The 26583-nt window shown below is 41.8% G+C and overlaps 1 protein-coding gene across 3 annotated transcripts in view; it reads right to left on the bottom strand.

The window, feature by feature from the left end:
• zgrf1 (zinc finger GRF-type containing 1) overlaps nt 1-26583 on the bottom strand; it is a 77031-nt gene that overhangs the window by 23248 nt on the left and 27200 nt on the right. For all 3 annotated transcript variants that reach the window (XM_033018633.1, XM_033018643.1, XM_033018651.1), the window contains 8 exons: nt 22103-22241; nt 18818-19002; nt 16819-17018; nt 14171-14313; nt 12512-12658; nt 7768-7882; nt 5547-5791; nt 2953-3112 (listed from right to left, as the gene is read on the bottom strand). In XM_033018633.1, coding sequence (XP_032874524.1) covers nt 2953-3112; nt 5547-5791; nt 7768-7882; nt 12512-12658; nt 14171-14313; nt 16819-17018; nt 18818-19002; nt 22103-22241 — 1334 coding nt within the window. The remainder of the gene's footprint in view (nt 1-2952; nt 3113-5546; nt 5792-7767; nt 7883-12511; nt 12659-14170; nt 14314-16818; nt 17019-18817; nt 19003-22102; nt 22242-26583) is intronic.

The raw sequence follows: 26583 nt of genomic DNA, 5'->3' as shown, positions 1-26583 counted from the left end.
TGTCCTCTTGTTCACGATTTCCCTTCTCTGGGCATAAGACTCTGTGCGTTTACCCTATCTATCATCATCTTATACACCTCTATAAGATTACCCCTCACCCTCCTGCGCTCCAAGGAATAAAGTCCTAGCCTGCTCAAACACTCCCTGTAGCTCAGGCCCTCGAGTCCTGGTGACATGCTCGTAAATCTTCTCTGGACCCTTTCCAGCTTAACAACATCTTTCCTATAACATGGTGACCAAATTCAACACAATACGCCAAAAGTGGCCGCACTAATATCTTGTACAACTGTAACTCCCACTTTCTCTACTCAGTACTCTGGCTAATGAAGGCCAATGTGCTGTAAGCCTTCTTGACCTCCCTATCTACCTGTGACGGCACTTTCATGGAACTATTTACCTGCAATCCTAGATCCTTCTGCTCTGCAACATTTCCCAGAGCCCTGCCCTTCCTTGAGTTAGTCTTGCCCTAGTTAAACTTCCCAAAATGCAACACCTTGCACTTATCTGTATTATCTGAAGGCTCCCGGAATGCACTGAAGACCCGGCTGGTTTGGCTTGGCCGCTGCAAAGAAGGGCCTGGCAGGCCGCTGGCACAGGGAGTGGAAGCTCAGACGCACTGAGCTCGGCCCTAAGAGCCGAGGAGACATTGCTGATAATGACAGACGTGAGAGAGGGACCGGAGTATTGCCTCAAGCACCTTCAGGCTGGCTGCAGGAGACGACCCGGGACACAAAGGTGGTCGGGCAAGAAGAGGGACATTGGTTCGTGGGCTAAGCTGGACGAGGGCAACAGAGGAGGCCCTCCTGCAGCCTGGGGATTGTCTGGATCAGGAGCTGCTCCAGAACATCGAGCACGTGGACTTTTTGTAAATGGTGCCAAAATATGACGATTCGTGCATTTGTGAGCTATACAAAAATAATTTCACCGTGTATACATGACAATAAAGAACTATTGCACATTGCAAACTCCATTAACCATTACTCAGCCCACCTGCCCAACTAATCAAAATCCCACTGCTATTTTTGACAATACTACTTTGCAGCTTCTTTGACTTAAGCCTTTACTGGTTGGCAGAAAGCGATTCATCAGAGGAACTGAATTTTTCCAAAAGGATGCAACACAGCAGGCCCGTATGAAGCTTTTCAAAAAGGGGGGTGGCATGAGGGGTAGTGCGGGGGGGAGTGGTGGTGCGGTCGGGCCTGAACAGCGGGGCTGAGCGGGGGGTGCGGGCGGGCCTGAACGGCGGGGCTGAGCGGGCGGGCCTGAACGGCGGGGCTGAGCGGGGGGGTGCGGGCGGGCCTTTACGGCGGGGCTGAGCGGGGGGGTGGGGGGTGGGGGGCCTGAACCGCGGGCCTTAACGGCGGTGGGGGGTGGCGACGCGATTTTTTTATTACTCTAGGGGGAAAAAAGGGGGGTGCGTTCGCACAGGATGTGCACAGGACACATATTTACAACACACCAGCGTAGATATATGCATATCAGTGATTATTGGTAACTTTTTGGCAGGAATAGGTAAGAAAGCAAATATTAGTATTATTATTTATAGTTATTTTTTCAAATTTACCATGTGAATTCTCATTCCCTTCTTGCCTTGTCTTCAAAGGCAAGTTTCAAGGTCAAAAAACCTATGCATCTACCTGTGAATACCAAATGAGTTATTACTACAGTTTAACAATTCGTTGGTTGATATTACTAACTCATTACTCAAGATGGGCCCAAAAAAGCTGCAGTAACTCAGCGGGCCAGGCAGCATGTGTGGAGAGAAGGAATGGGTGACGTTTCGGGTCCAGAGCGGGCAAGCACACACACTGACAAAAACTAATCCAAGGTGAACACAATATATGCCATTTGGAGCTGGCCAGCACATTCATAATCTGTTACCTGCACCAATTTGTGTATTCTTGATGATAAAACTCATATTCTCAAAACAAACTAGGCTGGGACACATCCTTCCTTTTAGGCACTATGAGCTCTTAATATGCCAAAATGTTGTGTGCAGCATTCTGACATCTGTGGGAGAAATCTCTACAGGCATCAGACTGATGAAGGCGATAGCACAAGCTCAATCAAAATGTGTAATAGATTGTGACATAGAATCAATTTGTGACATTGATTTTACATCAGTGTTCCCATTCTGAAGCTTGACAGTCCAGACAACACCTCAAGTTACACAGCTGAATTTAAATTCAGAACTTGACGGACGCCTACATCATTGTTATTTAAAAAGGTGATTAACTGATGACACCTTAGCTCTCAATTGTTTTTTTCTGCGTTATTAGAAGGGTTCGACAGATGTCTCATGTTTTACAAAACTGTTTCAAATTTTGCAAGTCTGCAGAGATGCAGAATGACATTTGACTGATTTCAAGGCTTCTGTATAAACCAAATACTTCCAAATGTGAGTAGAAAGTTCTCCTTGAAGGTTTGCATGACTAGAGCAATGATGGAAAACACTTAAGAGCTGGTAATATTTCTTTAAATTGCTAATTTGACATCCAGCTTATATAAAAATGAAGAAGGGGTTCGACCCAAAACGTTGCCTATTTCTTTCGCTCCATAGATGCTGCCTCACACACTGAGTTTCTCCAGCATTTTTGTCCACCATAAAAATGAAATTCTCCATTCATCAGGTGGAGTTGTTGAATTGCAATCAAAACAGACAGAGCAGACAATTCCTCCTCCTCCGTTTGAAGAAGGGTAATGACCCGAAACATAACTTATTCCTTTTCTCCAAAGATGCAGCCCGACCCACTGTTACTTCAGCATTTTGTGTCTATCTTTGGAAAAAACAGCATCTGCTGTTCCTTCCTACACAATTCCTCCTCCTTGTTCAATACTATTTATACTGCTATTGTGTGTGTGTGTGTGTGCGCTATAATAATTATGAAAAGTCCACCTAAATACTTGCCAAAACCAACAATATTTTGATCATCATTCTGATCTATGACTCACCCAAGCAGGACTCTGTCCACTGCAACATTAGTAGAGGCAGAGACAAGAAGTTTCCATTCAACCTGTCTGGGACCTTCACTTGCTTCGCTTTCTTCGAAAAGTTGAACAAGAAATAAAATCATAACAGCCAACAGGTGACTCTTCCCAGCTCCATAGACACCTAATAAGGAAAATCGTAATACAATACATGAAACAAAAAGCTAGTTTTGGAATATCAAAATTCCAATGGAAAAATATAGAATTTTTGATTATTTTACCTCACCAAAGGGTACATAAGCAGAGTCAAAGATATTTTTCACCAGTACAAAAACTCATCATATCCCCCACACGAAGATAAAATGATGCACATTATAATTGTTGAAAACATGTGGATGACCACTGGAGGGCAGTGCTGCGTTCTAGAGGAAATCAGCAAAGAGAATGCCATCTATCTAATGAATGCCATAAACGTCACCTATTCCATAGATGCTGCCTCACCCACTGAGTTTCTCCAGCATTTTTATCTGCCATCTATCTAGTGTATCTTAAAAACAGAGTCTTGTACATTACTTAAGGATATACTGGGCAATAGAATCTGGAATATCTGTCTGAGATGCCCGGATCTTCTTCAAATTACATGGAAATAATAGCTCACACTCTAGCTACCCATTCTAATGTATCAACCAGTCACACATAAACTCAATAAAGTTAATAAAAAGTTAAGTTTTTGTCTGTTTAAGTACTTTATTTATGGTGCAATATGTCTTAACTACTAGACCTGGCACCACAAACTGGCTTTTATGAGTTTATGAGTTTATCAAATTTGGAGTTTTAAAAATATGTATTTTTTATCCAATATTTATTTACCTTTCTGTACTTGACAACATCAAATAATATTTCCCATATTTTCTTGCTATTATAATTTGCCATTATAAATGATGGTTCCTGTTTAAGACTCTACGTTGCTCATCAATGATCCTTCCGGAAGGTTAGGGTAAATACATTTACTGGTTTGTTCACTATAGTAGCAATGTTACAAAATGTTGAGATTTTAAAAATCAAGTCTGCAATTTATCCCATCAGATAAAGCATAAAAGGAAGTTTAATTTGACACCTAATTCACTTTCATATCTTCAGTATTAAAAAGGTTATGGCCATTTTCATACTCAGAAATTAGCATCTTGTTCCCTATTGATTTTCCATTGACTTAACACAAAAGCTGTGATCGAGGACAGTCTAAAGCCCATAACTTTATTAAAAATTAAGAGAAGTGAAATACATTTTCAGTTATTTTAGATTGAAGCATTCTGAAACAAGTATTAAACAATCTTACTTGGATGACCTGAAATTAAAGCATATAATTAGTTAGTTACCCAATTGTAGCTAATTCCAAAATTCAATTACTAGATCTAAACATCTATCCATTTCTTAAGGAAAGATTAACATTTTTAAATAGCCTAAGTGTCCAAAGAACATTCACACAAGAATTCACAATAAAACATGATTTTTAAATCTCATTGACATTAATTTATAGGCCAAATGGAAGGGATTTAGTGTTCAATTGCTGTAAATTAATGGCCATTTAAATCAGCCATTAAATGGGATTCTGTGGAACGCGCTGGTTTAGAACGCTGCCATTGCGGTGAATTTGTACCCCATGTCGGCATGAAAGATACTGCCGGTTCAGATGGGCCCCCAAGTCAGCTACTCGCAACATAAAATTTTGTATAAAGGGATCTTAAGAAGCCCTTTTTAATGTAAAAATAAACAACCTACCTTGCGTTGTCCCCTACATGAGATCCGTCCCGTTGTCGGGGTTCGCGGCTTTAGAGGATGATTTTTAATTTACTCTAACAATTAAATAACCCAATTTAGTCTAAAAATACCAGCAGCGAACGAATTTCGCAACGATTTTTCGTCAGCAACTAAGTAGGCTGAACAACATCGATTTCAACAGCCTAGAGAAAGTCGCGTTTTAAACCCGCCCCCTCTCAAAGGCGTGCACACGGGCAGCGGCAGAACTGCAGCGCCGCTGAAGGTAAGTTTTGCAACATACCTAACTATAGTCCTGTATGCCCTGCATAAATTAATGCATAGTTCTGATCTCATAGTAATAGCAACTTCTGACGTTTTTTTTAAAAATGAACAAGTAAGGCAATGTACACAAAAATGCTGGAGAAACTCAGCGGGTGCAGCAGCAACTACGGAGCGAAGGAAATAGGCGACGTTTCGGGCCGAAACCCTTCTTCAGCCGTCTGAAGAAGGGTTTCGGCCCGAAACATCGCCTATTTCCTTCGCTCCATAGATGCTGCTGCACCCGCTGAGTTTCTCCAGCATTTTTGTGTACCTTCGATCTTCCAGCATCTGCAGTTCCTTCTTGAACACAAGTAAGGCAATGTGATGAGTTGTAGATTCTGTACAATACCTATTCACCTAGGGTCACCATATCGATTTGGTAAAAGCATCTAACAAAATGTAATTTAAAGTCAATGGATGTTCTAGCTGATTGGCTAGACCCACCCTTTGAACTATTGGAATATGATTAATAAATCCAAAGTGATCATATAAATCTACATATTATGAAGATTAAATAATAGAGTAATTCCAATTTTTACCATGTATGACAGTGACTGGCAGAATGAGATCCTGGGAATGTTCTCCTTTTGCTATCATTGTAGCTACTTGTTTGAATGCAGCTCCCTGATCTGTATTCAAGTGAAATGCCTGTATCATTTCCATTGTCAATTGCATTGTCCTTTCTTTACACAACAATCCAGTCATCCCAGCTTGCTTTGTCACAGCAGGAGAAACAAACTTCTGTCTTGCAGACCTGATTATCAGTTCTTCTTCATCTTCAGGCCTACATATTTAAAAAAAAAAATTATTTACATTTTTTTCTTTAAACATTTTTTTTTTTTTAAGTATTATGGAACTTTTTCCAATGGGCTTATTATGGAGACTTGGGTTCATGCATGTTGAAACTTGCTACTTTACTTGTATTTATATTTAGTAAAATACAGAAGAGCAATAATCAACTTTTTTCAACAATTTATTGAATGGCAATATTGCTTTTACATTTTCTAAATCTTCACTGGAAAAAAAGGTATAAAGCAGTTGTCCTTTACGGCCAACAATATTCAATGTATCTTCTCCCAACAAAACTGAAAATTAGACATCAAATTCACATACATTTTATTTCACCATTTTTATAGACAATTGTATTAATCGGCAGTGTGCAGCATTTCTTGAAAGATGCTTTCTACCATATAGAGCAAGAGGAAAAATGGTAAACTATTCTGACATTAACATGCCAACTTAACAAAAGTAACCAGAAATGCTACACTTGTCGCTTTACCTCCCCCCTCGACTCCATTCAAGGACCCAAGCAGCCGTTCCAGGTACGACTGAGGCTCACCTGCACCTCTTCCAATCTCATCTATTACATCCGCTGCTCTAGATGTCAGCTGATCTACATCGGTGAGACCAAGCGTAGGCTTGGCGATCGCTTCGCCCAACACCTCCGCTCGGTCCGCAATAACCAACCTGATCTCCCGGCGGCTCAGCACTTCAACTCCCCCTCCCATTCCGAATCCGACCTTTCTGTTCTGGGCCTCCTCCATGGCCAGAGTGAGGACCACTGGAAATTGGAGGAACAGCACCTCATATTTCGCTTGGGCAGTTTATACCCCAGCTGCATGAACATTGACTTCTCCAATTTCAGGTAGCCCTCACTGTCTCCTCCCCTTCTCAGCTCTCCCTCAGCCCTCTGGCTCCTCCTCTCCCTCCCCCCCCCCCCTCCACCACCCTACATCAGTCTGAAGAAGGATTTTGGCCCGAAACATTGCCTATTTCCCTCGCTCCATAGATGCTGCCGTACCTGCTGAGTTTCTCCAGCACTTTTGTCTACCTTCAATTTTCCAGCATCTGCAGTTCCTTCTTAAACAATACTATACTGTGATTTGTTCCATTCAAGTACAAAGACAGCACTATCACTGACAAATGTGTTCTTTTGAACAATTGAGAGAGAAACTAATTAAATCTCAACTTCCCATATATTGTGCACATTTCAATAAAATACCATATATTGGTATTGGCATATTATAATCATGTGCATCGAGATACAGTGAAAATTCACTGTTAAGTCAAACAATACACAAGTACAATGAAGTCATCAACAAGTACAAAATGTAAAGACTGCAATGGTCATTTGGGAGATTGGGATCACACCATTAGTTTATGAATTTGTTCAGTAGTTCATGCATAAAGCATAGATTGTCTGTTTGTGGAGGTGCTGAAATGACGAGCTCTTCACACACAATTTACAATCCGTTCCTGAATCCACTCGTCACAAACATAGGCTTGACCATCATTTGCATCAGATGATTCCAGGTGCCTTAGTTTAGTGCCCAGGTAGTTTAGTTAATATGTAGAGGCAGAAGGAGCCAAGACCCCTGCACAGGATTGCTATCCAGTGGGTTTCAAAACGCAGATGTCACTCGAAACTGGATGCGATGGACTTTGTACCAAGGTATCAGCAGAATGCTAGAGAAACACTGGAAATTATTTCAAATCATGAGATTCCCTGCAGAAATTCTATCCCAATGCCTTGGCCTTGATGGTCCTAGTCTCCAATTAAAATGACCATCCACTCTTCGCCAATCAGGCTGTAAGATTGTAATTGCCACAATTTTATTAAAAGAACTGTTCTATTGACAAAAAACAATTCTGTTCATAATTTCACATGCTATTAAAGTTTGCAATACGACATTTACTTTGGGAATGTATAGTCACTAATCACCAACATAAATAATTCATGTACCAGTGCTGAATGCTTACATTTTGAGCAAGTATGGCATCAGAGGAAGGGATGCTGGGTTAACATGTTCCTGCAGATTTCTCAGACAAGTTAGCTCAGTGGTAACATTACCAACAAATAAGGCATGAACAATCACTGGGAAAGCAAGAGAAAGAATTAGTTGCCTTCTCAATAACCAAAGATTTTATACAAATTGAGCACCGATTCATTTGTGAACAAACAAAATTATAAACAAAACTGTTTTTTGTTTAATTTTCCTAGCTAATAAACAGAGGTGTATGAAACATTGCTAACATCCATGTCATACGCATAGCCCAATGGGACAATGCTACTTAATATCATAATCAAGTGCTTGCAGGACACACAGCAATCACTACTCATCTTTTAAGTGTACACTTAACTTCCTCATGAACAAAAACACTTTACGGGCTCCATGTTCAAAAATACACCTCCTGGGTTAAAACCAGTTAATGAAGAGTCACAAAAAATTGTTGAATGAAACGAATGATTAAAAAAAAAAAAAATCATAATAAACAAAATTATATAACTTCTAGGATATCCTCCCTCAATACCAAAGTAGTGCATTCTTTGACTAACGGTGCCATCTCTTCTCCTTTTACTCCTCCTGTTTCACTTGAAAAATCTATACCATGAGATATCGTTGCCACCCTTGCCCATCCTTCAACTAGGTCTCCGATGTCACCAATATCATAGTCCCCCATGTTAATTTAAGCTTTGAGCAGATACTTTACTCGCTATACTCCTTGCATTAAACTAGATGCAATTTAGCTTTGAATTACTTTTGTGGTCTCCTCCTCACTTGTTCTGCCCACGGGACTTAATAACTTTTTTTTCCTCTAATTGCTGTACTTCTCTCTCTGATTAACCAATCTGAGTCCCTTCCCTGCTAACTCAGTTCCAATCTTTCCAGACAGCACTAACAAACAACCCGTGTAAGGATCCTCTTCTCTTCTTCTTCTTGCGAATGAAACATAAACCAAAGGAATAGTTAGATCCCAAGCCGGGTGTTGAGCAGCCAGGTTGTTATCTCTGCGTCAATGTCAGCCAGGCCATGAGCTCCATTTGGTGGGCGGGAGAGAGGGCACCCAGAGATGACATGGTTGGCTGTCTGTTGTTCTGCTCCACATTCACAGGCTGGGCTCTGGCGGAGTCCCCATCTCCACATGCTGGCATTGAAATGCCCAACTCCAGTACAAAGTCTGTTGAGCTTCACCCATGCTCCTCTGGGGAGGTCAGACCCTGGACAGCTTTTATCTGGTGAAGAGATGTAGCTGTGTAATGGAGATGAGGTTGCCTTCTGGCACTCCTGTGACCACTTGGTGGCTATCCAGTGTGCTTTTGTCTCAGTTGGCTGGATGGATGCTAGGAGTTGTTTTCCATGAGGAGGAAAGGGGTGACGGGACTTCAGTCGGGGTGGTATCTGGTCTCTGCTGATAGCCTGATGGAGGAGGTGATCTGGGTCCATGGCACGACGAGGTAGTGCCAGAGTTGCTGCTTGCCTTCGGATCCCTGCAGGTGGAATGCCTGCAAGTATAGGGAGCTGCTCGACTGGAGGAGTTTGAAGGCACCCAGTGATGATATTGGCTCCACTATGGCTCAGATACAACACATTTCAACTTTCCCAGAATGGTTCCAAACATAAACACGTCCCACAGCACCATCCTTTCAGCCATGCATTCATCTGACCTTTCCTTCAATTCCTATAAACTCAACCTAGAGGCATCGGAAATGATCCAGTGATTGCAACCTTTGAGGTCCCAATCCTTAAACGGCTACCTAGCATTCTAAACTCAAGTTGCAAGACCTCATCCATTCTGTCACCCATGTCGTTGGTGCTTACATGTATCACAACCTCTGGCTGTTTATCCTCCCTTTTCAGAATCTTGCAGCTGCTCTGAGACGTCCTTGACCCTAGCAACATGGAGGCAACATAACAACTTTGAGTCTTCTTTGTGAACACAGAAATGTCTATCTGATAGAATTGAATCTCCTACCATTATCACAATCTTGCTTCCCCCAGAACCATATGTTCAAATGCCACAAACAGGGCTGCTGCCCCTGCTCCCTCCTGGGAGGCCATCATCGTCTGGTAATCTGTCTCCTCTATATTTGTACCTGGGGAGCAACTGGGTGAGCAGCTCATTAAATGCATTGTCTACTTCATTCCCTGCATTTTGAATGCACCTTTCCAACTCCATCTGCAGTTGCAACTACTTTAGGCAGTCTGCCAGGAACTGCAGCTGGATACACATCCTGTGGATGTAGTCATCAGTGAAAGTGGAAATGTCCCCGATGCCCCTTATCCTGCAGGTGGAGCATAGCACTGCCCTAGTCTCCATACCATTAGTACTACTCCCTTCAACTAAGACATTAAGAGAGAGAAAATGAATCTTACTTTGTCACTACTCACCCTGGTCTCAAAGCCTGTACTTTGACTCACAGGAGGATGTCAGCCTCACAACCCCATTCAAAACGGCCTTCCCTTTTATATATTGTTGATAGGGAAAGACAAACTCGATCTCTGAACCCCTCTCTGCCTTTCTAAACAACATTGGTCAGTGTCCCTGGACATGCTCAAAGCTCCAAGGAAAAAAGTCACTTGATCCATGTCCGAAACAGAAATCATATTAAACTCAAATGCATGATTTATGTACTGGTTTGTGGAGTGATAAAATATGACCAGGTAATAGTCTCTCACGTACAATCATGTTGCACTACATACAAAATGCATTCCAATCTTATAACATTGAGACAAACAGCACTTTATCAACATATCCCTGGAACACTTGGATAAGAGAGACACCTACGTCAGACTCCCATTCATAGACCACAGCTCTGCTTTTAACACTATTACCCCATCCAATCTCATCACCAAACTCGTGGGACTTGGAGTCAGCACTCATCTCTGCAACTGGAGTCTCGACTTCCTGACTAACAGACCCCAATCAGTTAGGATAGGGGACAAATCATCCATTACGATAATCTTCAAGGTAGACAAAAGTGCTGGAGAAACTCAGCGGGTGCAGCAGCATCTATGGAGCGAAGGAAATAGGTAACTTTTTGGCCCGAAACGTTGCCCATTTCCTTCGCTCCATAGATGCTGCTGCACCCGCTGAGTTTCTCCAGCACTTTTGTCTAACTTCGATTTTCCAGCATCTGCAGTTCCTTCTTAAACATGATAATCCTCAACACTGATGTTAGGCAAGGATGCATTCTCATCTCCTTTCATTAATCTTTGTACTCCCACGATTGTGCAGCCATGTGCAAATCCAATTCAATTTACAAATTTGAAGACAGCACCATCGTTGTGGACAGGATATTAAATAATGATGAGGCAAGCACAGAAAGGTGATTGAGGACCTTGTGACCTGGTGTTGAGATAACAATATTTCCCTCAATGCGGGCAAGATAAAGGAGATAGTGATCGAATTGGAAGTGGCACACATACTCCGGTATGCATTGACGGTGTCAAAGTTGAGATGGTTGAAAACTTCAAATTCCTAGCAGGAAATATCACAACTTGTCCTGGACCCACATTGAAGCAATGGCCAAGAAAGCACACCATCACCTCATTTTATTTGAAGGCTTAGGAAGTTCGGCATGTCCCCAACAACTCTCACCTACTTTGCCATAGAAAGCACTTGATCAGTCTGAAAAAGGGTTTCGGCCCGAAACGTAGCCTATTTCCTTCGCTCCATAGATGCTGCTGCACCCGCTGAGTTTCTCCAGCATTTTTGTGTACCTTCGATTTTCCAGCATCTGCAGTTCCTTCTTAAGCATTTGATCAGGATGCGTCACAGCATGGTTTGGGAACAGGTCCATCCAAGACCACAAGCAATTGCAGAGAATTGTGGACGCAGCCGAGACCATCACACAAATCAAACTCCCTTCAACTGACACCATTTACATGTCATGCTGCCTCGGCAAGGTCACCAGCATAATCAAGGACGAGATGCACCCCGGCCACTCCTTCTTCTACCCTCTCCAATCAGGCAAGAGGTATAAAAGTGTGAAAATGCACTCCACCTAATTCAGGGACAGTTTCTTTCCAACTGTTTAAGCAACTGAACCATCTTACCAGCAACTAGAGAGCAGTCCTGAGCTACTAACTACCTCATCCGAGACCCTCGAGCTATCTTTAATTACAAAGCCAAGTCAAGTCCAATATTTGGCAAATTGAAATCTCCCCAGTATCATAACCCTATTTTTTATTGCATTTCTCTGATATTTGCCAGCATATTATCTCCGCCATCTCCTAGTGACTGTTAGGAGGTTTGTAGTAAGTGACAACATCATTTTTGGTAGCTTTGTTTGCGGATCTTCGAAGGTATCCTCCCTCAATGGTAAAGTAATGTATTCTTTGACTAACAGTGCCGTACATCTTCTCCTTTCACTCCTCCTGTTTCACTTGAAAAATTTATATTATGGGATATCGAGTTGCCAGCCCTGCCCATATTTCAACTATGTTTCTGATGCCACCAATAAACTAAACTACATTAAACTAGACATGATTGAATTTCTAAGCCATTGTTCTAACTTCCTCGTGAATGCAAAGTAGAAACCTTGACCAAGAACTCCATCCCACAATAAAATGTTATCTTTAAATAAAAACATGATTTGCCGCCAAGCATAAAGACTCTCATTGAAAATGGTATAATACCAAGCATCAAAAGTTTGGGGAGATGGGGAGTAGTTGAGGCTATTGTGAGAGAGAGAAAATGGAACACAAATTAAATTCCTTACTGTCTGAAGGCCAGTTTGAAGGAGAATAGCCTTTCACCGGCAGAAGTTCTATTTCACTGGTTGATGATGGCCCATAGAAAACACTGTATGCAATGAAAGTGTCAATCGGATCAAATTTCAAGGTTTTTGAAATAACCCAGAGATCATCTGTCAAAAGAAAAAATTGGAAAGATGTTATAAACCAAAGACAAGGTGGTTACAAATTTACAACTTTTTATTTTATTATTCAGGACAGATCTGATGAATTTAATTACACAATTTTTTTTTATTTTAATTATATCTTAAAAGTTCAAATTGCAAAATGTATCAATGATTTCACAGGTGTGTTACAAGAATTGATGCTTTGAAATTGAAATTGCACCTGCATCAAAATTGCCCCGATTAAAGAAATGGAACTGCCCCAATCTTACTACCAAAACTGAACACATATCTGTGTATGATATGTTTAAGAAGGAACTGCAGATGCTGGAAAATCGAAGGTACACAAAAAAGCTGGAGAAACTCAGCGGGTGCAGCAGCATCTATGGAGTGAAGGAAAAAGGCAACGTTTCGGGCCAAAACCCTTCTTCAGACTGATCGGGGGTGGGGCGGGGAGAAGAAAGGAAAAAGGAGAAGGAACTCGAAGGCTGGGGAAGAGGAGGAGACAGCAAGGACTAACAAAATTGGGAGAATTCAATGTTCATGCCCCCAGGATGCAGACTCCCCAAGCGGAATATGAGGTGCTGTTCCTCCAATTTCCGGTGTTGCTCGCTCTGGCCATGGAGGAGACCCAGGACAGAGAGGTCGTATGGGGAATGGGAGGGGGAGTTGAAGTGTTGAGCCACCGGGAGGTCAGGTTGGTTATTGCGGACCAAGCGGAGGTGTTCGGCGAAACGATCGCCCAACCTCCGCTTGGTCTCACCGATATAGATCTGCTGACATCTAGAGCAGCGGATGCAATAGATGAGGTTGGAGGAGATGCAGGTAAACCTCTGTCGCACCTGGAACGACTGCCTGGGTCCTTGAATGGAGTCGAGGGGGGAGGTAAAGGGACAAGTGTTGCATTTCTATATCGGTGAGACCAAGCGGAGGTTGGGCGATCGTTTCGCTGAACACCTCCGCTCGGTCCGCAATAACCAACCTGACCTCCCTGTGGCTCAACACTTCAACTCCCCCTCCCACTCCGTATCTGACCTCTCTGTCCTGGGTCTACTCCATGGCCAGAGCGAGCAACACCGGAAATTGGAGGAACAGCACCTCATATTCCGCTTGGGGAGTCTGCATCCTGGGGGCATGAACATTGAATTCTCCCAATTTTGTTAGTCCTTGCTGTCTCCTCCCTTCCCCAGCCCTCCTGCTGTCTCCTCCCATCCCCCAGCCTTCGAGCTCCTCCTCCTTTTTCCTTTCTTCTCCCCACCCCCCCACCCCCGATCAGTCTGAAGAAGGGTTTCGGCCCAAAACGTTGCCTTTTTCCTTCGCTCCATAGATGCTGCTGCACCCGCTGAGTTTCTGTGCATGATATGATTGTTTTAAATTTCACAATATCATGAGCAACAGCTAAATATTTTCCCAAGTAAAACTAACTGAATACTTTTAAAAAGCAACTAATATTCTGGCAGAAACTAAGTATTTGGTCCACCTCTAATTTTCAGTGCTTAAAATTGAAATGGTTAAATGCACCTTTATTGTAGGCTGACGAGTTCTCTTTCCTGCTCAACCAGAGATACAATTTAGGTTTACAGCAGTTTTCTAAACTTGCATCATTTATCAATTCATTCCACTTGCCACGATAAAATCTTTTTCTTCGATATCCAGATGTTTTCCTATCGACAGTCAAAATGAAAATCAGTATATTAAATATTTAAAACGCAACCAATATCACTCATCTTCAAAATGAAAGAAAATAAGCGAAAATATCATTTAACTTGAAATAGAACTGTTAAATTCAGCCATGCACTGCATCACGTTGTTAAATGAAAACAAAAAAATGCCTAAAGCACTCAGCAGGCCATGCAGCATCTTTTCTATGAGGAAAAAAATAATGCTGCATGTTTGAGACCCTTCATCAGAACTGGGAAGGAGAGAAAATAAGAGGATTTTGTAACAAAAAGGTTGCTGTAGTAACAAGTACAAAGGCAACATCCCATCAGGTGAGCTTTCTTAAGTAAGTATAACAGGAAAAAATAGCAGTTAAAACCACTATATGCTTCATCTTCTTTTAGTGTTGTTAGTAGCATGGTGTTGAGGCATGTCCAGCAGGCCACAGTATACTGGCTAAGAAAAAAACGAGCAAAAATGCTGACAGGCAGCAATAGCCAGTTCCAATAAGCACAGAAAAAAAAGAGCAAGTTACATAAAGTTGGAGAAAATGATCTCAAATAAAGAAGGCTGCAACCTTACTGAGACAGAGGATGAGGTTTTATTCGAAGGTAGACACAAAATGTTGGTCTCGACCCGAAATGCTGGTCTCGTCAGGAAGGAACTGCCGATGCTGGTTTAAATCAAAGATAAGACACAAAAAGCTGGAGTAACGCAGCAGGTCAGACAGCATCTCTGGAGAAAAGGAATAGGTGACGTTTCGGGTTGAGACCCTTCTTCAGCCAGTCTGAAGAAGGAGGTTAACACAAAATGCTGGAATAACTCGGGAATAATAAAAGCGGGTGAGGCAGCATCAATGGAGAGAAGGAATTGGCGACGTTTTGGGTGGAGACCCTTCTTCAGTCAGGGGAGGGGGCAGGAAAAAGAAAGAATGTAGGCGGAGACCGTAAGACTAGTGGGAGAACTGGGAAGGGGGAGGGGATGGAGAGAGAAAGCAAGGGCTGTTGGAGAAGCCAATGTTAATACTGCTGGGGTGTAAACTACCCAAGCGAAATATGACGTGCTGTTCCTCCAATTTGTGTTGGGCCTCACTTTGACAATGGAAGAAGCCTAGGACGGAAAGATCAGATTGGGAATGGGAGGGGGAGTTGAAGTGCTGGGCCACCGGGAGATCAGCTTGGTTAATGCAGACCGTGCGGAGTTCAGTGAAACTATCACCGAGCCTGCGCTTGGTCTAGCCGATGTAGAGAAGTTGACACCTGGAACAGCGGATACAGTAGATGAGGTTGGAGAAGGTGCAAGTGAACCTCTGCCTCACCTGGAAAGACTGTTTGGGTCGTTGGAAGGAGTTGAGGGGGGAGGTAAAGGTACCTGAGGGGGGGGGGGGGGGGGGGGGGAGGGGGGGGGGCTTGGGTGGGAAGGGAAGTGTTGACCAGGAAGTTAGAGGTAACAATCTCTACGGAAAGCAGAAAGGGGTGGAGATGGGAAGATGTGGCCAGTAGTGGGATCCCTTTGGAGGTGTCGAAATTGTTGGTGGATTATATGCTGTATGCGGCGGTTGATGTGGTGGAAGGTGAGGACAAGGGGGACTCTGTCCTTGTTACGAGTGGGGGGGAGATGGGGAGTAAGAGCGGAGCTGCGGGATATCAAGGAGACCCAGGTGAGAGCCTCATCTATAATGGAAGAGAGGAACCCCCGTTCCCTAAAGAATGAGGACATCTCCGATGCCCTGGTATGGAAAACCTCATCTTGGGTGCAGATGCGGCATAGACGGAGGAATTGGGGGGGGGGGGGGGGAATAGAATTTTGATAAAAAGCAGGGTGGGAAGAAGTGTAGTCAAGCCAGCTATGGGAGATGCCAATTTTAACTCTTGATTCAACTAGCACCCTATATCCAGGCTACTGTTTGGAGGCCTCTAGATAACTCCCATTAGGGTCTTCTTACCCTTACAATTCCTCACCCTTACAATTACCCTTGCATAGTCTTATCAGTTCCACTGTCCACATCCATGTATCCCTCTTGTTATCACACCTTTGCCGGCCAACAATTGTCCATTATGGGCTCCACCTTTCCTGAGGTCGTCTGTTGCCGGCCTGGATTTGTTCTGCCTTTTACTCGCCTCTAGTTAATTTCCCCCCATCTCTACTTTCGGTCTGAAGACGGGTTCCAACCAGAAAAGTCATCTATTCATTTTTTCCAGAGATACCGCCTGACCCGCTGAGTTGCTCCAGCATTCTGTATCTATCTTTGGAAGACGTTAAAAGACAGGTGATAGACACAAAAAGCTGGAGTAACTCAGCGGGACAGGCAGCATCTCTGGAAAAAAGGAATGGGTGATGTTTCAGGTGGAGACCCTTCTCCAGACTAAAAGACAGGTGTTACATTGCCTGCAGTTGCAAGAGAAGATTAGACACAACCAGTTTTGACACAACTGCATTAACAGACATTTAAACCATTATAGGTCATTGTTGTGTCAGGGGTACGAAGCACCAACAGAACTAAGGCACACCTTATGCGAAGTTGACATTCACAGTACAGAGGAACATGCTGGCTTCTAAAAAAGGCACTCAAACTCATGGCATCAGCCAGTTGTAACTTAGCCTGAAGCTCCATTTTCTGATTCAATTCAAACGGCTGCAGATGATCTAACCACTTGAAAAATTTACATTGATCTTTTTTTGAGGCATCACAGGTATAGAAAAAACGACCCTAAAAAAAATGCAATTCAAATTTTAGAAAGACATTCAAATGTAAGTTAGGACACATCAAACAATGATTCAGCAACTCGTAGTGTACAAAAATGCTATATATTTAAGGAAATGTTGATGGTAAGTCATGGGTAAATGGGAATCCATTTAAAATCTATTTACACTTTACAATAAAATTTAAATATATTTGAGTTCTCTGAGGTCAGTTTTCATCCTTTTGAATAATCTTTTGCATTTTTAGAGTAAAGTAATGAATATGGCACATAACACAAGGGTTGGCACAGTGGCGCAGCTGGTAGAGCTGCTGTCTCAAAGCACCAGAGGCCCGGGTTCTATCCTCGGGTGCTGTCTGTGTGGAATTTCCACGTTCTTTCCTGTAACTGTGTATGTTTTCTGCAGGTGCTCTGGTTTCCTTCCACGTGCCAAAGACGTACGGCTTTTTAGATTATTCAGATCTCTGTGACATGTCCCTCGTCTGTAGTGGCTGGATTAGAAAGTGGGAGAACATAGATCAAGTGTGAAGGGGTGATCGATGGGCAGCATGAATTTGGTGGGGCAAAGCATCTATTTCCATACTGTTTCTCTAAACTAAACCATGATGGCTCATCAACAGCCCAGTGGTTAAATATAATTCTGAATGCAGAGATGGGATATGAAGACCAGGAATACTCCAAGATTAATTGCCAATGGTTGCTGTATCAGCTGACCTACAACAGCGTGGGTAGTTTGTGGAATTGGTCTCAGTACCTGTATCCTGAAGATAGGGAATGAAGAAAATCTTTTTTTATCTTTCTACAGCTTCAGCTGAGAAACAACTTGTTGATTTCAAGAAAGGGGAAGTTTCGGAGACCTCAGTTTTAGTTGGTGGTGGAGAGTTAACAGCTTCAAATTCATGGGCATTATCACCTTGGATGATCAGCCCTGGGCCCAGCACATAGATGTTATTACTAAGATGGCATGACAACAACTGTACTTTCTTTAAGGTATGTCTCCAAACACCACAACAAAATTCTACAGATGAACTGTGGAAAGTAACCTGACTGGTTACATCAGGACTTGGTGTGGGAATTCCAATACACAGGAAAGCAATAGGCTGCAGAGAGTGGTAGACAAAGGCCTGTCAATCACAGGTACAATCCTCCCCTCCATCAAAAGTATCTACAAGGCATGCTGCCTCAAGAAGGCAGCATCTATCATCAAGAATCCCCACCATCGAGATCATGCCCTCTTCTGCCTGCTATTCAGGAGATACACAATCCTGAAGTCCCACTCCACCAAGTTCAAGAACAGCTACTTTCTTACAACTGTGAGGTTCCTGAACATATCTGCACAACCCTAATCCTACCTTGACAATGAAATAACACAATTCAACATTTGCACTACCATGGTCTTGGTGTTATTTTCTAGTAATATTTTTGCATTGTCTTTATACTTTTAGAAATGTTGTCTAATTGATATATAATTTGTGTTTGTCGGAGTCTATGAGCCGGTGACGCTGCTGCAAGCAAGATTTTCCATTGTACCTGAACCTCACCACACTAGTGAATATGACAATGACTCGACTTGGCTTGACTTACATTTGGGTAAACTCTCACATTTCCCCATTGTCAAATAACCTGCTAACATTCACCGCCTCAGCAAACACACGGAAATCAACCTTTCAGGTGAGGTACAGGATTATGCACAAGATAACAACTACATATAAAAAAAACTTTTCACTCTCACCAAGCCAAAGCTTAAAGCCTGTAATTTAATTGTACATAAACCTTGAAAAACTCAGCAGTTCATGGAAAATATTACCTTATTTGGACCTTCCTTTTTAACCATGACAAGCTTTGCAGGCTGTTGATGTTGACAAAGTGGGAGAAAATGTTGCTCATTTTTACTATTGTTTGCTTTTTCTGAAGAATATCGAGACATGTCAACTTTTGACAACGTTTTGTGAAGTTTCTGAGACAGTTCATAGAGCAAAACATTGAGATATTCTGAAAAAAATGTTCAAAGCCAAGCAATTTCAGTGGTGTTTAGCATGTTAAAAGATTAACCAAGAAAATTAAAAACAGATAAAGTATATGCCATACATATTAATAAATCACTTCACACCCTTTCCTTGGTCAAAATCTAAATTCTTTAGACAATTTGACAATGCACAAAAGTTCTAATTATACACAATACCTGCATCAAAATATCCCTCTATATCTAAGATGTAGAAACAAATATCTGTAGATGCAGGTTAATATACAAAAGGGCACAAAGCGCTGGGGTAACCCTGGAGAATATGGATAGGTGGCGTTTTGAGTCAAGACCCTTGTTCAGACCGATTGTGCGGGGAGGGGGGGAGAAGAAGGCACGAAAAGGTTGGAGGGAGTTATAGGTTGACATAGACAAGGGACAGGCTGATGGTTGGAACAAAGGCCAGAAATAAGAAAAGAAGGGAGGTGTGGTCAGAGTGAAGAGTTGCAGATTGTAAAGCCAGAGGGAGGAAATTGGCGGGGGGGGGGGGGGGGGGGGGGGAGATTGTGCAGGAGAAAGGGTACGGGGTTAGTGAGAGGTTACCTAAAATTGGAGAATTCAAACCGAATACGAGGAGCTGTTCCTCCAGTTTGCATGTGGCTTCACTCTGGCAATGAAGGAGGCCCAGGACAGAAAGGTCATTGTTGGAATGGGAAGGGGAGTTAAAATGGCAAGCAACCAGGAGATCCAGTAGGCCCAAGCAGACCAAGCTCAACTGTTCAGCGAAATGGACGCCGAATCTATACTTGGTCTCGCTGATGTACAAGAGGAACAGCACCTTATATTCTGCTTGGGTAGCTTACAACTCAGTGATATGAACATTTAATTCTTTTAATTTTAGGTAACCTCTTTGACTTTCATTGGCACAACTTTGGTCCTCATGTTGATAAACAGCAATAAAAGTTTCCAAAGGTAATGGAAAGACTGGAGAAAAGACTGAGAACTCTCCTATACCAGCATTAAGGAGGCATTTAAACACACTTGAGCAATTACAAACACCTGTGAAGCCATGTGTCCCAAACATTATGGTGCATTGAAATGGGGGGGGGGGGGGGGGGGGGGGGGGGACTATGTATAAACACAGCTGTAATTTCTATATGGTGAAACCAAAATGTGTAAAAATGGCCTTTAATAAAATCTGACAATGTGCACCTTAACCACGTGATTTTTTCTATTACAAATCTCAAATTGTGGAGTACAGAGGCAACTAAATAAATGATGGGTCTTCGTCCCAAACATTATGGAGAGCCTGTATGTCCCAACTAAGCAAGCCCCATTTGCCCATGTTTGTCTAATATTCCTCTAAACCGTTCCTATCCATAGATCTGTCCAAACATCTTTTAAATGCTATTGTAGTGCCCGCCTCTACTACCGCCTCTGGCAACTTGTTCCATAGACCAAACACCCTGACTGCAAAAGTTGCTTTTCAAGTTCCTATTAAATCTTGGCCCTCTCACCTAAAACCTATGTCCCCTGGTACTTGATTCCCCTACTCTGGGTTAAAGGTAATGTGCATTCACCCTATCTATTCCTCTCATGATTTCAAACACCTCTACAAATCACCCCTCAGCCTCCTGCACTCCAAGAAATAAAGTCCTATGACTTTCCCCCATGATGTTAACTTGCTGCCATAAAGCCTTCCTAATGCAAGATGCTAGGGCCTTGCAAAGTTTAACATCATTAAACAAAGGGAACAGAGTAGGCCTGATCAGAAAATGATCAAAATAAAACTTTGATGGTTAGTTCAGCCAGTGCCTCCCCATTGCCATCTGTCAAAGCTATCAAGGACAATTAATACTTTTCAATATCTCTGACATTCATAAATATTCAAAAATTATTAAAGATCAATTCAACAATTTATATATACATTTTGAGAAGTATACAACAAAATATTAGGTTTGAGAATATCTGGAGTAATGACACAGCTCTGTGCTGAGAATAAGTTTCTGGTTACTTGTTGAATGGTACATTATGTAAACTGACAATGAATTTCTGAGAGAAGCCAAATTGAGAAGGTTTCAAACACAGCCCCTCTCCAATGAGAGTCATCGATTTCTGTAAGCCTAAAAAAGACCTATGTTTAATGGGCTGATGTTATTCCTCTATGTATATATAACGACATGGAGTGTATACACCAGGGGTGGGGAATCTGCGGCCTACTAGGTCATTAAGTGCGGCCTTTTGAATGAATCCAAATTTTGTAGAACAAATCCTTTTATTTTAATTAATGTTTTTGTTCGTCTTTTATTATTTTTATTTTAATCTTAAAATGAATGTATTTAAAACACCAAAGAGTAAAGGAAGATTCACTTATTGCTGCAAATCTACGTTCTCCTACCTAACCCAAATCAAGACACCCTTAAGGTCACAAATGACGGATACCCATCTAGAAGATCAGCTGATCCATGTTGCAACCAAATATTCAAATGTTTTCCCACGAAAAGCACACAACAAAGTCATTAAAAGATTAGTTAACTTTAGAATTTTTTTTTTTTTAAATTTTCTTGAAGTTAGTACAGAGTAGTTATATTTTTACAAAATAATGTACATTTTGAAGTATATCTAATTGAAGTTTCTTGGATGCAGCCTTATTAGATTACAGCTAACTTAATGTGGCATTCTAACATGAAAAGGTTCCCCACCCCTGGTATACACGGTAAAGCTTGATGGCGTCTTTAATCAAATGGTAGCACTTGATTACAGAGCAACCTATTTATAAATACGTTTTCCGTAGCTGTAATGGGAGTTTTGCATGTGATGTAGGATTGTAAGGTATTTTGAAGGCAGAGATTGATGGATACTTGATTGGTAAGAGTGTCAAGGGTTGTGGGGAAAAGGCAGGAGAATGGGGTGGAGAGAGAAAGATTGATCAGCCATGGCGGAGTAGACTCGATGGGCTGAGTTGCCTACTTCTGCTCCTATGACAAAAACTTTTGTAAGAAATAAAGTGAAAAAGATGGCCATAGGTCTTTCAAGACTGATTTCCTATTCAATACGATCCTAGTTTACTAATGCCCTTACCATCCTAGTTTCACATCCTTTGATTTATTTGGTAAACAAACAAAAATATACCTGTTATTACTGCTGTGAAGGCTTCTTTGTAATGTGCAGTACTAGGGAATGTGGTTGGGATGGTTACATGTCTCTTAAGAGTCTTTGCTCCTTGTGCTGCATCAGCTTTGGGGAAACACAACTCTGACAGTGAAGTATTCTGCATCAAAAAAAAGAGACATACAGATTAAAATCACTGTGTATCTTTTTTCCTGAAATGTCAAGTAAATGTTTTTAATGTGCTCATATTACAATTGTGTTAGTGATTTTAATGATAATTGAAATAGAAAAAAATGGGAAAATAATTTCTTCAGTAATTTAATATTCATATGAACGCTTTTACTACGAGCATAAATCCTTGCAGTAGAAAAAGCCCAATACATCAGTTGTGTTATTGTTGTGGCAGCTGCATTAAAAATCCAACTTTGTGCACTGTTATGATTGTTGTTTAATACTAAAACAAACTAATTTGCAGGTGAGATGGACATTAGAATGTTTCCATGAAAAGAAGGGAAAAAAAGTGCATGATGGAAAATGTTTGCACCACTTACATGGTTATAGATTGGACTAAGGAGGAGTATAAGATAGTCTAAGGTGGCTCTGCGGTACATGGAGGGAGAATATTTTAAGTGTGTTTAGCGGAACTTCTCTGACCAGCATATGTCTGACCAAATAAGGAAGGGAGCATTACCGAATTTGTTTTTTGGCAATGAAGTGAACCAGGTGAAGCAAGTAAAAATATGAGGAATAGTGATCATTGAATGGGTATGGAAGCGTTTCTTGAGCACTAAGTGGTTAAATTAGTCAATAGGGATGGACCAGTTTAAAAATGAGAAGAGATCTGACATGAATAACATGGAATTGAAGATTGGCTGGTAAAAAAAAAAAAATGATTGATTGCCTTAATGCAAGAGACTGAAGATTTAGGTATAGTCCCAACAATGGAACAATATAAGATAATTAAAGCCAGAATTCCTTGTATAATCAAAAAAATGGAGTAACATAGAGATGAAAATGTTATCTGATGATTCTACATAATATGCTTGTCAACAAGACTGAAGGCCATGGAATAAAACGGGCTTAATAGCAAACTCTGAAAGTATTTGGAAGATTGTGACCTGTACCTCAACATTTTCCAGACACTTTTCATTTAGAAATAAGAATGTATCCTATATACACTGGCCGACCGCATCAATTTCAGTGCAGCCAATCTTTCTTGCACTTCCTTTGCTGAGACTCCAGTGTTCTTTCTTGCTACAGGCACATGTTCTTTTATTACCTCAGCTTAGCCTCCATCTTCACAAATAGATCTCCCTTTGGTCTACCACCCGTCTTGCTGTCTATAGAAGATATTTGGATGTTTTTCTGGTTATTGCCAGACTTTTCTCATACCGTTTGCCTCTCTCATTACTTATTTCATTTCCCCTCTGAATCTTCCAGAATCTAAGCTGCAAATGTTACACTATTGTTCAAAAAAATGGTGTAAAGATAAACCCAATAACTGCTCAGTCAATTTAATGTGGGAGATACCTGTCAGAAATAATAATCAGGTGCAGAATTAGCAGTCACTTAGAAAGATAGAGGTTAATTCGGGAAACCAACAATGAATTGCTAAAGACAAATTATAATTAAACTATTTTGTCAAGATAACTGAGAGGATTAATAAAGGGAATGCAAACAATGTGGTGCATGTGAATTTCAAAATACATTTGATAAATTGCCAAAGAATTTCTCATCAAGATTCAAGTCAGTGGAATAAAAGAGGCTGTAGCAGCACGACTGAAAAATTAGTTAACTATTCTAAAACAGAGCAATTGTCAAAGTTTATTCTTCAGAGTGAAGGCAAATGAACTAGGGTGTTCATCAGGATGGATATTAAATAGGCTGGTGGAACAGTGTACATAAGGGAGACAAAACTTAACACAGAATAATACAAAGTTGAAGAGCAAAGCAAGGCAATATTAACTTGAGGACACAAAGTGCTGTGGTAACTCAGCTGGTCAGGCAGCACATCAAAAGTTCACGTACACCTCCCCGAACCGCATCGACCAGATTTGGGGTTTTACATCAAGCATACACTCGGCGACTGTTTCGCAGAGCACTAATTTCCTGTCTGATAACCATTTTAACTCCCCTTCGTATTACCATACTGACATTTCTGTCCTGTGTCTTCTCCACTGCCAGAGTGAGACCACATGCAAACTGGAGGAACAGCACCTCATATCCCACTTGGGCAGCTTCCAACCCAACAGTATGAACATTGAATTTTTAAATTTTAGGTAACTTACCAAATCACCCCCCCCCTTTTCCCGCTCATTCTCTGTGCTGTACCTCACCTGACCTTGCACCCATTATTACATTCATTCGTTTGGCTTCACAATTCAGAACTGTTCCAAATCAGTCTTAAGAAGGTTTCCGACCTGAAACATCACCTATCCATGTTCTCCAGAAATGCTGCCTGACTGGCTGAGTTACTCAGGACTGTCTATTTTGTAAACAAGCATCTGACACACCAGATGCTGGAATCTAGAACCAAAATAAAACAGCACGCTGGAAGGAATCAGGTAGTCAAGCAGCATCTGTGGAGGCATATGATTGAACTCAATGTTTTGCATTGAGACTTTGGAAGAGGAAAGATTGGCAGCATATTGCAATGTGGGGGTAATGGGATATAGGTAGATGGGCAGAAAGGATGATGGACAGGTGGAACCAGATGCGGTGAGGGACATGGGAAAAAAATAAAAAAGATATCTAGACAAGTGTGTATGTGTCTACAAAGCGAGAACATGGGAAAATAAATTCAATGTTCTTATCATTGGGTTGCAAGCTTTAGTCTAGTTTAGAGACAGTGTGGAAACTGGCTCTTCGGTCCATCGATTTTGCACGACCAACAATCACCTGTACATTAGTTCTACCCTACCCACTAGCAACAACTTACAAAAGCCAATTTATCTAAACATCTGTATGTCTTTGGAATGTGGGAGGAAACCGCAGCTCCCAGAGAAGGTGCAGACCCTGCACAGACAGCACCCAAAGTCAGGATCGAACCTGGGTCTCCGGCGCTGCAAGGCAGCAATTCTACCATTGTGCTGCTGTGTCGCCCTATCCAAACGGAATAAGAATGTTGTTCTTCCAAATTGCATTTGGCCTTGCAGTAGGAATGGAGAAGGCCGACTACAGACAAGTTGGTGCGCAGGAAAGTTAAAATGATACAGGTCCACCACTGATTTAATGGCACATTTGGTTCCAGAGCCTTTCTGGATTATCCGTTTTGCCGGACCAACAGGTCACGGCCTCAGAGAGGAGTCTAACGGTACCAGAACGGTCCACCTAGGCTGCCGAGGGACCGGCAAATTTGGCCTGGGAAGCTGGCTCTGGGAAGCCAGGCTGGAGTGCTAGAGCCCCGGTCGGAAGGGGCAAATTCAACCCGCCATTCGACGTGGAAGTCCCAATGAGGTAGAGATCAGCCGCCTTACCTGGCCTAGGCATCACATTTTTAGGTGACTTCTGGGGGGAAAGAGGGGGGTAGGTGGGGGGGAATTTCAAGTCCGCTCTCGTGATCTTTCCGGATTAAAGGAGGTGCCCGACCATCTGTTGTCGGGGGGGGAAAAAAAACTATAGTGGTCCCGTACTTACAATTAGCACAGAAGAGTGTCGTAGAAGAGATTACAGACTGCCCATTCTCTCTAGAGCTAATAATGAGAGAAGTTCTTAAAAGGCTTGGCATTGTAGTTGATATTTCTCCTGCCTGGGGTATATGGAACCAGGTTCACAGTCAAGGTGTTTCCCATTTAAGGACAGAGATGAAAATAAATGTGTTGCCCCAAATTGTCGTGAATCTTTAAAATTCTCTACTCAAGAGATCTTGAGGCTCAGAATATTTGTGACTGAAATGCATCGACTGTTAAATATTAAAGGAATCAAGGAATATGGAATTAGGTAGGAAAGTGGCACTGAGGTAAAGGATCAGCCATGCTAATATGGAACAGCAGAGCTGATACAAGGACTCAAATGGCTTACTCTTTCTTCTACCTCTTAAGATTTTACGTACACCAAGCTCAGATGATGCTCTCATTTAGTGTGGTCTTTCTGTTCATGGAACTTAGCCTTGCCCACTTTTTATCTGAACACCCGAGGTTCCCCTTTTCCCCAAATTTGGCTCTTCTGCTTCTTTTTAATATATTAATGCAAATTATATAACAAAACCAAGCAATCTCTCCATACAGTATACCACTTAGTTCTTGGCCACAAATCCCACACCATATGTGCTTTTAAAATATAAGATGCAAATCATAAAAGAACCATCGGTTAGATTCACTCAAAAACAAAAGTAACACTGAACAGACCACAACTTTTGGGAAATTTAGAACAATAAGCCAAAGTAAGTCAGAAAAATAAACAGCAATAAATTCATACAAAGATATAAATAAGAACAAAGTTCATGCGACAGATCATTACAGGATGAGGCAGTACACGAAATAATAATTTAAAAGGTACAGATA

The sequence above is a fragment of the Amblyraja radiata genome, chromosome 1 (assembly GCF_010909765.2).
Source record: "Amblyraja radiata isolate CabotCenter1 chromosome 1, sAmbRad1.1.pri, whole genome shotgun sequence".
Taxonomy (NCBI): domain Eukaryota; kingdom Metazoa; phylum Chordata; class Chondrichthyes; order Rajiformes; family Rajidae; genus Amblyraja; species Amblyraja radiata.
The sequence above is the reverse complement of the archived record's forward strand: the minus strand, read 5'-3'. Positions and strand labels throughout refer to the sequence as shown.